At 46.6% G+C, this 15,224-nt stretch overlaps 2 protein-coding genes across 2 annotated transcripts in view; one reads left to right on the plus strand and one right to left on the minus strand.

The window, feature by feature from the left end:
- Nucleotides 1–15,224, plus strand: part of LOC6549509 (irregular chiasm C-roughest protein) — a 121,336-nt gene that overhangs the window by 64,291 nt on the left and 41,821 nt on the right. The gene's annotated exons all lie outside the window — the stretch shown is intronic.
- On the minus strand, nucleotides 10,244–11,665 carry LOC6549599 (parafibromin). The gene is made up of 2 exons (XM_001975696.3): nucleotides 10,856–11,665; nucleotides 10,244–10,726 (listed from the first exon to the last, which is right to left on the minus strand). Exons 1-2 carry the CDS (start codon nucleotides 11,603–11,605, stop codon nucleotides 10,385–10,387), a joined length of 1,092 nt encoding a protein of 363 aa, XP_001975732.1. The 5' UTR covers nucleotides 11,606–11,665; the 3' UTR covers nucleotides 10,244–10,384.

The following is a 15,224-nucleotide window of genomic DNA, read 5'->3' on the forward strand; positions in this document are numbered from 1 at the left end:
CTGCGACAAAGACTATGTTGTGCGCCCAGCCTGCGTCTTGTTTAATTTGTGGGCTCACACCGAAAGGGGCATATGCATATGGATATGCATAATATTTTATACGATTTCCCACACCTCTGCAGCATTTTCCACCCTTTTTCCGCGGGCGCCGCAGTCGTCGTGTGGCGACATTTTCATGTTGTGTCTGCCGCGTTGTTATGCCAGTGATTGTTCGCTGCTTTTATTGTTATATAAATAAGCTATAAATTTCGCCCAGACAGAGATACTCGTGCTCGTATTTATAGAAAATGTTTAATATTTTTTAAGGCTGCAGTGCAGCATATTTGCATTGGCAAATTGAAGCTGTTTTAAATATTCGTTGATTTAACCAGACACTTGCAGTTAACCCCGAAGCATTCCTAATTCGATTATTACGGCTCGAACTGCTTTAACGCATTCCGTTTAAGCCAGAGCTTGGAACACAGCCCAGAAACTGAAATCTGCGCTCTAAGCCCGCAAAATCCCACACATTAAATGTGCTGGCGTTTCACGGACCGACGTGCAACTCAATTAAATGCCTAATGCCAAAGGACCTTTCCCCAAGTGCACAGCGCATTGTATCGCTTTGTAGCCGCGGCAAAGACACCCCTATTCGAGCATCCCCTGCGCATTGCGTAAGCAACACGTGGCACATCCTCCACCTTTTGCGACCGAGAACTGCGCTAATAAAGGTAATTCCACCCGCCTTCCTGGCAACTTTTCAATGTCAGCGGGCTGACAAGTTGGGCGGCTGTAATTTGCATGACAAGGCGATGGGTTTGGCCAGGATGGGTTTGCTTCCATTTGTTGGCTTTGACAGCTTTCTAATTGCATGTGTGCACTCGTCGAATGCTGCCAAAGGAGTTTAAAGTGGCAGAACACGTGTCCCATATGCCGGGTTTACATGTGTCCTGCGATTGATAAATCTGCACTCATAAATGCCATAGTATGTGCTCGCATAAATCCTCATTATGCCCTGTGCAAACTAATTAAATTCCATTTCTGGTTTTTAATTTAATTTTTACTGTTTCATTTGCTCCCCTGCTTTTCCCTTTATTTAATTGTGGTCAGGTGATTTTTAATAGGCCAGTAATTTTGGGCGCATTACTTAATGCAAACCAACCCAGTGGTATTAACCATAACCTCATGCATCAGAAGTAAATCCCATTACGGAAATCCCTGTTAGTAGGTGCGGACTAATGAATTTGTACAAATGCATAAAATGCCAGCTAGAATCTAAATTTGGTCAATCAAACGATGTATGCCTAATTCAGATTGGTCAAATCAGCCGAAAGTGAGGTATATTGTAGTCGACACCGTACATTTAGTCACTATAGCTGCGTTCTGGTTTGGCAATATGCAAATAATAAATTTGTTCAACCTTTTTTCCGAGCAGCTTTGTTGTTCCATGTTAATTTGCTGCCGTTGTGTGTGCGCACAATTTTTTCCAGGGAATTGAAATATATGACAACCTCTTTTTGCGCAGGTATAAATACCTCGTTTTTCAGTTTCCGCACTGCTCGCTCCACTGGCGAACGACCGCAGCTTTATTGCATAAATGTGGCAATTTAATTAATATGCTTAATGAGTTGCAATTAAACACACAGCGCACAAGAAAACATTGGCATTTAAAATGAGGCGGAGCTGGCCAAAGCAAACAAAGAAAATTAGCAAAAATGCGTAGCAAATTAAGAGTGTAAACAAATAAAGTGGAATATCGTGAATTAAATCAGATCGAAGGGGGTGCAAACGTGTATGTTAATTAAATCAAAGTGCGTTTAAATAGCCCGGAGGCGAATAAATATATTTAATCCGCCATTCTTCTGCTCAGCCAAGTCGATTGAAAGGCGCCCATCATGTGGCCGAATTCATCTTTCCGATTCAATTTCAGTTCCATGCCACCAAAACCCATCTTCCTGTTGTGGCAGGCTTGTTTTCCACAATTTTTTCCCGGATTTTCGGCTTGTAGCTACCCAAGCCAAGTTGCGTGAGTCTCCAGCGGCCGACTTTGCATTTGGCAATCAAAAAAATTGATTAGAGCCGAAATGGCAATCGCTGGCGGCTCAGTGCAACGCTCGCCAGGATTTCCTCCCACCCACACACACACACACACACTGGTCACTGGACACTGGAGATGGGTGCAGTCAATTGGTAAAATGGCAGCCTGGCTGGCTGGCAAGAAAAAATTGCCTGGGAAAACAAACTCAGACTGGAACGGAAAAATCTGAACCCGCCTCGGCTGCGAAGCAGCAGCAAAACTATGCAACTGAGTTGTCCTGCCGGACCGAAAACTATTTTTTGGGGATTTATTTTGAGGGCTGTGCTGGGCACATCATCAATATGAAAACGGGGGACATGCATAATCGGGCGGATGGCCGCCAGTGGGATGCATCTATGCGTCGCGCGGCTTGGGTAGGAAATCCCGTCCAGACAGGAATTTCCAAATTCCATGGTGGGATTTGGGGCATCGAGTGGGGGCATTGGAATAGGATGCAGCAGTCACGTTGTTTTGGTGTTTTCGGTTCGTTGGCGGCCGGCAGAGATAATAGAGCACTGCGAAAATTTCGACACAAGCCATCCAGGAAAGATAATAAACTTGGTGTTTTTCGGGCATGGCCAAGTGCATACTGCCCATTGCCAAACACCCGCAAATCAAATTAAATCAGAGCATAATCCTTGAGCTGACCAGCCACTTCAAGTGGCAAACGACCAACATTTGTCCTCATAAAGCCCCCTCCTTGAGCTCATTAAATCCGGCGGCCAAAAGGATCTCCCACTCCTCGGTGTACGTGACTATTAATTAGAGCAGTAAATATTATGTCTGTTCATGTGCGATTACATGTGGATGAGCAGGGTCCTGGTGGCCGGAAGTGGGCGGCTGTACTCCGCTGTTTCTGGAGCCAGTGTTATGATAATTCGCTGTGGGCAGGCGATGTCGAAATGGTATTTATTCCGAGTCAAGACAAACAGTGCGTAGTTATCCATATATACAACTTCGATTTTGAGCTGTGGTGACCTTTAGGCCTTCGCAAAACATGTTTGCTTTGTTAGCGAGGCAAATCAACTTGTTTGATTGAAAACATTGAAGAAGTGCTTGTAGAAATAACAGAGGGATAGGTTAAACCATCAACTTATTATCTTCATTTACATCAGTATTTCCAAGAAGTGTCTCCGCCATATCACGTATTTAAATGCCATGTGATATAGTGTAAGGAACACAGCCAAAGTTCGCAAAAAGTCAACCAATACGTTAACAAATCAAGGCAATGCTCGCAGTTTGCAAAGTGGAATTTCCATCTTAATTCTTATGTCTGCATTTCGGGTCTGATGGCATTAATTAAGTGCAATACACACAGTCACAAAGGCAGACTGATGGGCGAGTCCCCGCCCCTTGCGTCAAAGATTTCTCAGAGTTTACAAAAAGTTAGCTACAACTTAACATGCCAAGATTTGACTACCAGAAACTTTTGTCATACCACACACACGCAACAGAAAGAAGAGCAGTGGGGAAAGTTGTAATCTCGCAACTTTTAGTTGTTGCCCTCACTGCCAGAATGGCACCATTTCAACTTCCTCAGTGGGCACCGAGTAGGCGAATTTCGGTTAATTATAAATACATTTATGTCGCCTGGGGCCACACAAAAGCCGAGTATCCAATATCGATGGGGGAAGCTCCCCGGGCGGGAGTGGCAGCTTCAGGCAGCTAATGCTGACAAACTGCAGCTTTGGCACGAAATTGTTGCAGAAATTTATTATTGGCTTAAACACGAGTTGGGAATGGGGATGGGAATGGGGGTTTGAAGCAGCAAAGACGGTGGCTGGGAAAAGCTGAGTGCACTGTGGCGCTGAAAAGCGTGAGTTATGCGCCCACTCCGCCCACTCCGCCCACTTTCCAGCCATGCCGCTCTCCCTATTGACCTGGCCAAGAGCTCCAGTGGGCAGGTGGGTTGCGTCATCTCCATCTACGTGACTGGGAAATTTCTATGGCGAGTCTGCTCCCATTACGCCAAGCTAAAAAGGATAAGGTTATCCCAGCGGGAGCTGCGACTGGATACCACGAAAAGATACTTTACGACATAAAGCCGGGGAATTATCGTGCTGCCAACTGAGCAGCACAAATGCCAACTGATGGAGCTGCTGGAGAAACTGGTAGAAAAATTGTGAGCTGTCGAAATTATAACTTAGGGCTTACAGCTGCGCATAGAAAGCCAAAAATTGACCCTTGTGCACATCGAAGTAACCTCTTAGCTGTTTGATTATTTATCCAATTTTGCTTAAAAGTATGGGCATGTTGGTGCCGCTTTAGGTGCCAAACTCCTTACAAAACAACAGATAAATAATTATTCTCCTTTAGTAAACATTCCACTGCGTCTGTGCTAATTTCGCTTTATCTCTGCGCACCTCGCAAAATTGTAATTTCGGACAACATATTTTAATTAAAAAAACAATTAATAACCGGCGGAAGCGGCAAATGCGAGAAGGCAACAGTGGCAATTAGCAAATTTCAGCACGGCACACACGCTGGCATTTGTTAATAAAAGTGGTGTCGTCCTGACTGCAAAAATTGTTTGGTGGCAAGTTGGCTGCCGACGCCACTTTAGCCAGTGACTTGTCCAATTACTATAACAACAGCGGGGTGAAATGAGGAAAGTGGGCACTGGACGGGCGGCAGGGGGAAGTGTGGCATTCAAATGGCATGCCGCAGGACATTCGCACTCACACTCACACATGCAGGTCGTGGAGCGAACGGAAGAGCCAACTCAAAGTTTTTTCATATCCTGGGAAAATTATTATGCGCTTTTGTGAAATAGTCGAAGCTGGCGGCGAAAAGCAAATGTTTGTACTGCTGCTGCAGTTTTCGACCAGGAGACAGGACACACACACACTCACACACACACACACATGCACAGGATTCGACAGTTGGTCGAAAACTTTTGTCAAATTAGTTTTTCCTTTTGCTCGGCGCTTTTGTGTGGCTACAACAGCTTGTGGACAACGATGTCAGCGTTAGTTTTAATCAGTATCTGTCTCTGGGCCGAGGTTTTTGTATTCGTTTTGGCCAAAGAAATGCGATGAGCATTAAAAAAATATATATGCATAATCGTCGGCCATTTGGCATTCATTTTGTTGCGCTTAGCTTAATTGCGGTTTTAAATAGCCAGCATTAGATGGGTTATTACTGCACCGAATTGTCAGCAAATTATCTTTGGAATCGGATAAAGAGCTAATTTGAATGCTTATTAGATTTGCTTACAGATTATTTGCCAGAATTAAATGTTGAGTTAGCTTTAATCCTTTTCGCAATTTCTAATTGTTGCTTCCTCTTCGTTTTTTGCAGGTAAGTTCAACCCTTTTGCAATGCGAATGGATACTGTGAGTAAATTGAATGGCTCTGTTTCCACTGACTTGTGGGAGGTCGCTTAAAGTTGAAGAGAAGACCAGAGGAAACCCGTTTCCTTGCTGGGCAGAACTTTATCATTTTTCAAAATGCATTTAATTTCATTCCATTTTGTCGCATTTCACTTTTGGGCGCCGTGTCTCTTTCGCTCTTTGACAAATCAGACGGAGGCAAAGTTATAAAACTTCATTTGTAAAAGTGCTACGTCATGCCGGGGCTGTCTGGCGGGGGCGGGGGGCGGAGTGGGAGTGGGCGTGGGCGTGGCCGGGTCCGTGTGAGGAGTGAAGGGCACGAGTTAGACAAGTCATCAAATAAATCCCTTTTAGGTATAAAGTTCTTTGCTTTACTTTACTTTTGCCAGCCACCCCCTCGTTTTCCCACCCCCTCGCTTTTCCTTCTTGTGTCTCTGCGGAAAATTTTTTCATGCTTGAACTGTTTGAGCGGAGAATTCAGCAAGTTCTGGCGTTGTTTAACAAACGCCAAGGACAATGGCAGCCGATTGAGTCCAGTGGCAGTTGCATCGCCGCGCTTTTCCGACTCCCCATTGATTAGTTGGCAAACAGTGCAATGGAAATTGTTAGATAATCATATCATGTCCGCCCACTTTGCCTATTTGAGCTTGTCATCAATCAGGGCATTATGGCCAATTGAGCCAACATTGTGAATTTGTCATGGCTTAAGATCGTTTAACTGCGATGACATCTAATTGCCATTCACTTTCTCGACCATTCGGGCATATCCTTCTTTCGGTGGCTTTCCTGTCAATTTCCATTTGAGCGGATATTTGTCGAACAAACTCGATTGATTTTCCAAGCTCTCCGCTGCCCCTCCCCTTCACAGCTCATAAGCCACAAAATGCATTTCTAGCAATTTCCTTGTTTGGCCCATTTTTATGCCGCATGTTGCATGCTCCCACTCCGCCCACCTCATCTGCTTAGTTTTTCATCCAGACTCAGCCTTGACTCAAGTTTTTCAGGAAATCATTGCACCCAAAGGCGGATATATCCCTGCCCTGCCCGCTCCCCTTTCCCCTGAAATGCATATAGTGGTAGTGTAGTAGTGGTAGTGTTGCACATACATATATACGATATATATGGATGGGCCATATCCCCTGTCCGCACTCTCCTCCCAGCTGTCTTCGGCACTTCAGCCGACGCTTAAGTTGCACAAAATGTAATACATTTGATTGCACTCATGTTCAAGTTCTGTGGCCAAAGTGGCTGCCGGAGTTGGAGCAGGAGCTGGAGCTGGAGCTGCTCCTCAAAGGAGGAGGAAAAAGCGCAGGGATCCATGGCGATGTGCTCCACTTTTCAGCCATTTCCCAGCACGATTCCTGCCATCAGGTTGCCGGATTCACGTAAGTGAATGCGGATGCCGTTCGTGGGTGTGGGAGCCTGAAAATGCTACAAATTGATAGATCCGCTGGCACATTGGCAACAACAGCCAGTAGCAGCCAATTGCCAACTATCTGTTTATTGGACCAAGCTTGGGCAAAGGCCTGGCTAAGTGCATTATGTGAGGACGAGATGGATGAGCATATTCCAAGCTTTAAGTACTCACTGTCCAGGGATTTGCTTTGCTGCATGAAGAAATAATATTTCAATATTTGGTCTCGGTACTTTGGCATTTTCCTATGCGCTGCTTGACGTAAGCAGGGAGTAAATAAATGAGTTCCTTAAACCTTAAATCTTTCGAGCTAAGCTTTAGTAGTAGTAGTAGTCCCCCCACACACCCCTTTCATTAATACCGATTTGCTGGGAGTGGCCCTATGCATCATTCACAATTAAATCTGATTAGAGAGTTAGCGGGTCCATCAGGCTCAATCAAAACTGGCATGCCTAGTGGACCATTTGCAGTGGGACAGTGCCGGCGTGCTGGGCTAAATGGCAAAACTGACTGCCTGTCGCCGTGCCGCCCCACTTTCCCCTTCCAGTCCAGCACACCATGGCTAATAGCCTTTCACTGACGGCGGGCAGTGCCACCATTAGGCCGGGAAAAGCGGGGGTGGGGATGGGAAAACTTCTGGCGCTGGAAAACGGCAGTCGGTACGACGACATGGACATCCGCTCAGGTTGAGGCATCGACATGCTAATAGCTTTGAACTTTTCGCAAATTGCAGGCAGTGCGCACCAACCACCCACCCACCGCCTTTTTGCCACTGGTATTGCAGTGGCAAGTGCAACTGCATTTGCGTTGGACTGTTAATTACCGTTATTGAACTTGTTTGATTGGCACAAGTTGGAAAGTTGGGCGCACCAAGCAAACGCTGACCGCCGTTGAGCAGCCACGTTTACCCATGGAAATCGGATTTCCCGGGCGGATGTATGTTTGCAGGGATGTGTGTGGGGAAACTGGGAAACTGCCCCACCTGCCACATGCAATGCAAATACAGGCAACGTGCCAGCCAGCCACTTGGATAATATTTCCTGCAATTAACAAGCTTTTACCTTTTTCCTTTGCCAATAATATGATATTCCTTTCTTTTATACGCACACAGCAGTATCTCATTGCATTAATTTATTTATATTTCCACAACATATCCGGGAAATATTTACGCCGAGCATTGAGGTTACATTTTTGGAGTTCCTTCTCACAGAGTTCAAGGCTTGCATATTAATTCTAAATCAGATTTACATACCAACAGCTATCTGCTTGCTTAACTTCGTTTGTACACACTCATCATGCACTCCATTCGGTTACCAAAAAGGGGCAGCAAAACAAAGTGCAGCGGAAACGGAAATGCATTCAACGCCGCCTGTCAATTGACAGGCAATGGCCAACACAAAGGCAGAATGGGCAAAACAAGATGGCGGACATCGTCCTTGTTGTCCTTGTCATCGCTGCGCTTTTCCCACTGTCATCGCCATGTGGACATGTGTGATTGTGCGATTCTGTTCCAGTGGCAGGGCGATCGCCTCGTTGTTTTCGTTGATTTTCCCACTTGGCTTCGCCTGCCATATGGCTAACGCGTTTGGGGCATGGCGTCATGGCATCCTGCTCCTGCTCCTGCTCCTTCTCGGGCTTCTTCGGATGCTAAAGTTGACTTTTTACTGATTTGAACTGCAAACTTTCGCCATAGTTTGGTACTGCTGCTTGTTGTTCTTTTTCACAGCCACCGAGGGATTTATGGGCGCTCAAAGTGCTTCTCGCTTCTCAGCGCTCAACTCTCAACTCTCGAATCTCGCTTGGGTGTGAAGTAAAAACTTTGTCCTTCTAAGTAGGAGAACTTATATATGAATAAAGGTGCACATGTACACATAGATACGTGGCACATGAGTGGGTGAACGGACAAACGGACACTGGAACATAAACTTGTGCGAGTCAGTGTGTAATCAGTTGTAAGCCAACTGTAATGCCAGCAGATGATATCGATTCAATTTTCGGTTCTTTCGGGGAGTGAATCTTGTTAAGTGGTCAATTCATTAATATTGGCTTCAGCTGCTTGACTGCGAACTGCAAAAAATGTGTGCTTAATCCCGAAAAATAGCACTGCCAGAGGATTTATATCAGCTGGAGATGCAAAGTAAGGCAACTATCAACTGGGGCTAAGTTATGTCCAATTCGTTGGAGGGAAATGGCGGAGCAGACTCGGTGGCTTTGTCGATGGCAATTGCACTGGTTCTGTGAATGCAAATTTCGCAAATTTATTGCCAAGCCATTTTGCAAATTTATTGTCCCGGCATTAGTTGTACGCCCACTTTAGCAACCAGATGCGTTTAATATAGACTTCATCTTAAGATATCTCCCCAAATGCAAGGCTTCACAATCTCGAGCTCTCGATGCTGTAATCCGAAATGTTATCGTTTGAATCAGCCTGCCGTCAAGCTCGTGTGGAAAACTCAGTTTTCGCAAACGTAAGTTTAATACATTTTGCTGGCACGAACTCAATTTCTTTTACGCATTGCTTCCTTCGCTTTCACTTTGCTTCAATTTATAAAATTGAATATTGGTGGCGAAACTCGATTTGTCCACACACGACCACGCCCACAGAGGCAGAGCGATTGGTACTGGCAAGGACGAAAAGGACCTGCCGCTTTCTTGGCTGCGTTGCGTAAGTTGGTAAATAATCTGCAGCTACTTACACAGAAAGTTGCAGGCGGTGGATGAAGCCACCAATCTATATTGTTTTGAAAGATTAAAGACTTATTTTCATTTTTTGCGAGCACTGACAAAGTCCAGGATTATTGGATTATGCTGGCACTTGGTGAATTGTTCTGCAGGCTTTTAAATATATGTGTTTGTATGTAAAAGGACGGCTTAAATTCATTGAACTTCGTGAAACGAATTTATTGTTTTATCAATGACTTCAACATTTCCCATATCCACCGTTGAAGCGCTTAGTGCATTTGGCTGTAATGCCGCCAATTTCTTCATGCAAATGCCTTGGCACTTGGTTTATTTCATTACACACATGTGTGTGCAGCTGTGTGTGTGTGTGCGTGTGTGTGTGTGGTGCATAAAAATTGTCATTTTCCCAGCGATTTTTATAGCGCCCCCTGCGCTATCGCCACCCCAGTTTTCTGTTTTCGCCATCACTCCGAATGCCGTTGACAGCTTTACGTTTTGTGGGCCGCACAGTGACTTACATAAGTACAGCCCCACACACGCACACAACTGCTCCTTTGTGTGTCATTTAGCTTTTGTCTCACGCGTGCCAAGTTTCCCCGCTCCCCGCCCGCCGCCCGAATTTTCCTCATTTTCCGACTTGTTTGTGCTCTTAATTTTCTTGCCAAGTTTGCAGTTTTCGCAACGTTTTTATATGATTTTTATACAAACGTGATGTATTTCTGTGATGCGCCCGCTCACTTTTTATTAACGCAGACACAAGTGTGTGTGTGCGTGTGCGTGTGTGTGTCTTTGTCCTTCGTCCTTTGTTCTGGCTTATTCAATTTCACTTATTGATTTCCCCGCTTATCTGGCATCTACTCGTGTTGCATGAGCGCCAGGGGGAAAGTAAGCAGGAGCACCCTACTTCTGCCTGACAAACGCAAACTGACGGGCCCGGACGGCCATGTGGTGGTCCAGTTTGTTCCAGAACTCCATCAGGATGCCGCAGTCGGAGTGCCGCTCGTTGGGCGAGAGGGCCAGTGGGTGGACCTGGAAGTTGCCCAGCTCCTTGCACACCGGCGTATCCTTGAAGTGCAGATGGAAGGCGCACACCTGGTGGAAGATGGCGGCGGGGTCAGCGCCCTGGGGCCAGCCCTTGAATTGCCAGTGGGGTCCCAAGGCGAACACCGCGGCCACTCGCTGCCACTCGTCGGGGGTCAGGCGGGTCACGTTGTCGATGACCCGGTAGCTCACCAGCTCGCCCTGAAATTTGCATTTCATAAAGCTAATTAATCCGCCGGCCAGGCATGCACTTATTAGAAATTCCATCGACCCATGCCAATAACTATTAGCGAAAATTCCTCTAGCTGCTAGCAAGTTGGTCTTACCCACCTGGAATCGATGCTCGACTATGACCTTCTCCGGATGCTGGCTGTGATGCAGCAGCCGGCGGGCTTGTTTCACGGGCACGTAGCGCATCTCCTGGAGCAGTTCCTTGGCATTGAACAGGGTGATCAGGCTGGTCAGAGCAGCCGGAACCACAATGATGGGCATCCGGGAGAACAGCCTCGAGGGCTGACGTCCAATGGTGGCTTTCTTGGTCATGGGAGTGCTTGGGCCACCCAAGGAACGGCTCCTCTTGAGCTGCTTGCCTCTTGCCGCCGCCTTCTCCAAGTGGCTGCCCCGCGGATTGATGCCGAACTCCTGCTGTTCCTTGAGGTACCTCTCCTGGCCATAGCGATTGTACTTGGACTGCTCCCTGAGCGGCACTGTCAAGCTCTTCCGCTGGGTCGCCACCACCGGCACTTCCCTCACCACCATCGGCGTGGACTCCCGCAACGTGGAGTGCATGCAGCGCCTCTTCGAGTCGTAGACCAGATGGAGGTACTCCTGGGCAGCCGTCATCTTCCTCTCGCCCAGCAGCTGCTCCTCGAACACGCGGTACGACCGCTCCCGCTCCATGGCCCGCCTGCACAGCTCCGCCTGGACGTCGTCCACCCGGCGGTTATTCTCCCGCTGCAGCGCCCTTTTCTGCCTGCCGGCCGCATCGACGCCCTTTTTCATGGCCAGTCGCTTGGCCTTGATGATCGCTATGGCCTCCACGGTCATGGTCTGGCTAAGGGTGTTCAGGATGGGGTTCATTTCGCTTGGTTTTAAAATCAAAGTGCAGCTTGTCAAAGTGCTACGTGCTTTTATCGATACAAACTCCGCATCTGACAACAGCTGGTGGCACACTGGGTTCGATACCCTAATTTACATGTGTCATTTATCATAAGTCGGTGCGTACTAACCAAATTAGGTGGCACTATCAGTATGACCGCACAAGTCGATAACCAAGCCTGAAAGGCTGTCCAATTATGTGAATGCAAATTGCCAAGAGAATATTTTTAATTTCTACATTTTGCATTTATTGGAACTGGCGAACACAGCGAAGTCACCGCTTTCACTCGACAACTCGGTTTTTCTTGGCTCACCTCCTTTGCTGGCACATAAAAAACTCATAAATATTCAAACTTTCTCGCAGCCATCGTTTATTTTTTGTCAAAGCCATTATTTATTTTTATTACATTGCCTTGGTCAGTGGTTCGTCCCGCTGCCCCTCGTTGCGATGATTTTTATTTTTTCGCCCCGAGTTGTTTTTATTCGTAAGCTATTTTTATTTGACAAAGTTTCACCCACGCCCTGGCAAAGCATGGCCAAAGAAATTGTCCCGGCTTTATGTTATTGACTTTAATAACATTTTAGCTGCGAGGCATGAAAATATTTTTATACATTTTTGTTTCTGTTTTCCTCCGCTCGGCCGTTTCTTGCATTCACTTTGTTTTGCCGCCGAAGCCTGAAATTGATTTCTGCAATGGGGAGCCCCTCGTGTTCCCATCATAATTTATGCATCCACCCAGTCAGCCAGTCAGCCAGTCTTCCATCCAGCCATCCAGCTAGCCTCAAAAGCTATTAGCTGGCTGCATTCTCCAGTTATCACGACCCTATGTATGTGCATATACGCGTGTGGCCCGAAGGGATGCCCGTAATTGCTAAAGCGAAATTTCATTACCAAAAACGAAAACGAGCGGTGGCGTTGTAGACGGGTTTCGTTCCGCGTGTGATAAATACCGTAAAAGGTCGCCGCCATCGCCATCGCCATCGCCATCGCCATCGCAGCCTGGGAAATGAAATTTTCATCCAGACTCTTGTGGCAGCCATTTTGTCGCTGGCGTTGCACTAGAAAATGTCTGAATGGCGGATTGGCGGATTGGCGGCTGTGGCATCGTTGTCGCCATTTTTGTTTATGGCCGCATTTGTCACGGCAAATTGTATTGCCAACTGGCGCGGCATATTTACCATTTTCCGCTGCTGCCGCGTTAAGAATGCGGCATAAAAAACGCGATGAACCGAGAGGCTCACCTTACGTCTACGGCCTTTTGGCGTGTTAATTAAACCGGCGGGAATGGCCACGGTGATCTGATTGCTCATTCGGCTCAGCACTAATTAAGTTTATGGCATTGTGGCGAAAGGGAAAAAAATGTATGGCATGACACATTTTTCGGATTTATATTTCATGCAGTAAGAGCGAAGCTTAAAAAGGCTTATTCAAGGACCAGGATGACCAGAAAAATCGAAAACAATGCGGAAAATTGAAATTGTAAAGAACGGCTTACTGACATAGATATGAAATGCCCGTTCTAGATTTTCATTCACGATTCTTTTGCAAGGAGTCAGCGGAGCGAACACGAGTTGCGAGTGCATAACTTCAAATTTAATCAGAGAAGAATGCGACCACGCACAGCCATTCTGGCCGCGGGGAAATGGAATCATCGCTGGCCAGCGATTCGCAGCCAACTGCATGGAATCGCATCAGAGCAAGGAAAAGCAGAAGGCGGAAGGGAAATGGGAAAAGCGGGTTGCACCCGCCTTCGGCGATCGGGCCGCCCAACTGGCAACTAATTTCGCCTCAGTGACAAGACAAGGCCATCAAAATTCCCCACCCGAAACGAGCCATGGCCAATTATTGTTTGCGGCTCCCTCGTTTTATTACGTAGCCGCAGCGTTGGCCCGTTTACGGCGCACGACCCTCGGCGGACTGGCAGCTGCCGGAGAGCTGGGAAAAACAATTTTGTCAGCTTATAAACAGTAAAAGTAAAATGCCGGACTAAACAAATACGAGGACCAACGGCACAACTATAAAGCGCCATTGAGACACGCACACATGCACGCGCACACACAAGACAGCCAGGTTCATATGCATTTGGTGTATACACTGCGCAAAACCGCTTATGTATATAGCAAAAAATTAAGTCTCTCGCTTCTCCTTGCTGTCTATACACTGGAATTGAAACTAATTTTTATTTTTATTACTACTTTTCACTTGGATTCTAGGCAGAAATATGAAACATAAATAGTTGATATGATAAATGATAGTCTGTCATTTCTCCCTGTGCACACATGTTTGCTCGGCCCCTTTCAAGGCCGACACTTTATTACTTTCCTCGGCGAATTATTTCCATTATGTTTTCGCATTCGGAGCAGATTCATGTGCGCAGCGCAGGCCAATTTAATGGAAATGAGATTGGCTTCGGCCGAAGGTGCAAGGAAGCCGTTGGACGGAGAATGGAAACACGCCTGTTAAGTGGGCAAATAGTGTCGGCGCTGCTGATCAATTTCAGCGACCCCCTATCGTCCTTTGTCAGCACAAGGACCCCGAGCTCCGATCAAGTTGTTTCCCATGGCGAATCTCGACCACGTCGTCCCAGACTTCAGATGTGAGTGGCAGGCTGCAGGTCTGTTTGTGTGCTTGATTGTGCTCAGGCTTACACACATGCCTCATATACTGGAGCACCGAGTCCGCCAACCTTTTCAAAGTTCCACAGAAAGAGGAAAAAAACGGAAAACGGAAAAACAGCTCGACTGCTGCAGCCGCAGTTGCAATCTGTATCTAGTTTCTAGTATCTTTCCGTTGGCACTGCCGGCGTGTCCACTTGGATGTCTCTCCATCATGTTTGCACATTTTGATGGCTGTTTGATGTGCAACAGTTGCACTTCAAGTGGCCAGTTGCTGCTGTCATCTCGCTTTGCGAAAGCGAAATATCAAGCATTCGCCATGTGGTCCGACTCTTGGCACTTCCGCCCGCAGGGGCCACTTGGCCAGAGAGAAACTTTTTATTCAATTTGATATTCTTGAACTGCAAGCAGCTGTTGCAACTTGCCCACAAAATTGAATCCGAGAACGGATGCCAGCACACGAAATTAAGCGGAAACTCTGAAATTTATTTTGCCATGGCTTATGACAGAATATTTATATCGATTTTCTAAGGCGCTGGAATATCTCTCAAGCTTTAATCAGCTGACTTTGCTTTATAAGTGGGCCACACGTGTACTCGTTCTTCCCACTGACTTTTCCATTAAGCCAGCGCTGAGCTGAGTCCTTCCTTTTAACAGAACTTGCTCAGGCAATCAACGAGTCAACCTTGCGGAGCAGCTGCAACTTTACGCACTCAGAGAAAATGCTCGGTGCAGTTTTAAAAATAACTAAGCATCGCTTAGCTTAAGTAATATAGCTGTCGCAAAAAGTAACTTTCTCAGTTATAAGTTGGTTTTTCCGGCGAGTGTCCCTCCGACTAACAGTTTAGCATGACATTTGCAGGCTGACAGGAAGTGCGGAAGTGCACTTCAAACGGAAATTGCGACACACATATTGCCAGCTTCCTTTGACTCGACTCGCTTCGCTCTTTAACAATATGCGCACGTATGCTAATGCCGATGTATC

The sequence above is a fragment of the Drosophila erecta genome, unplaced genomic scaffold (genome assembly GCF_003286155.1).
Source record: "Drosophila erecta strain 14021-0224.00,06,07 unplaced genomic scaffold, DereRS2 tig00000092-arrow-pilon, whole genome shotgun sequence".
Lineage (NCBI taxonomy): Eukaryota > Metazoa > Arthropoda > Insecta > Diptera > Drosophilidae > Drosophila > Drosophila erecta.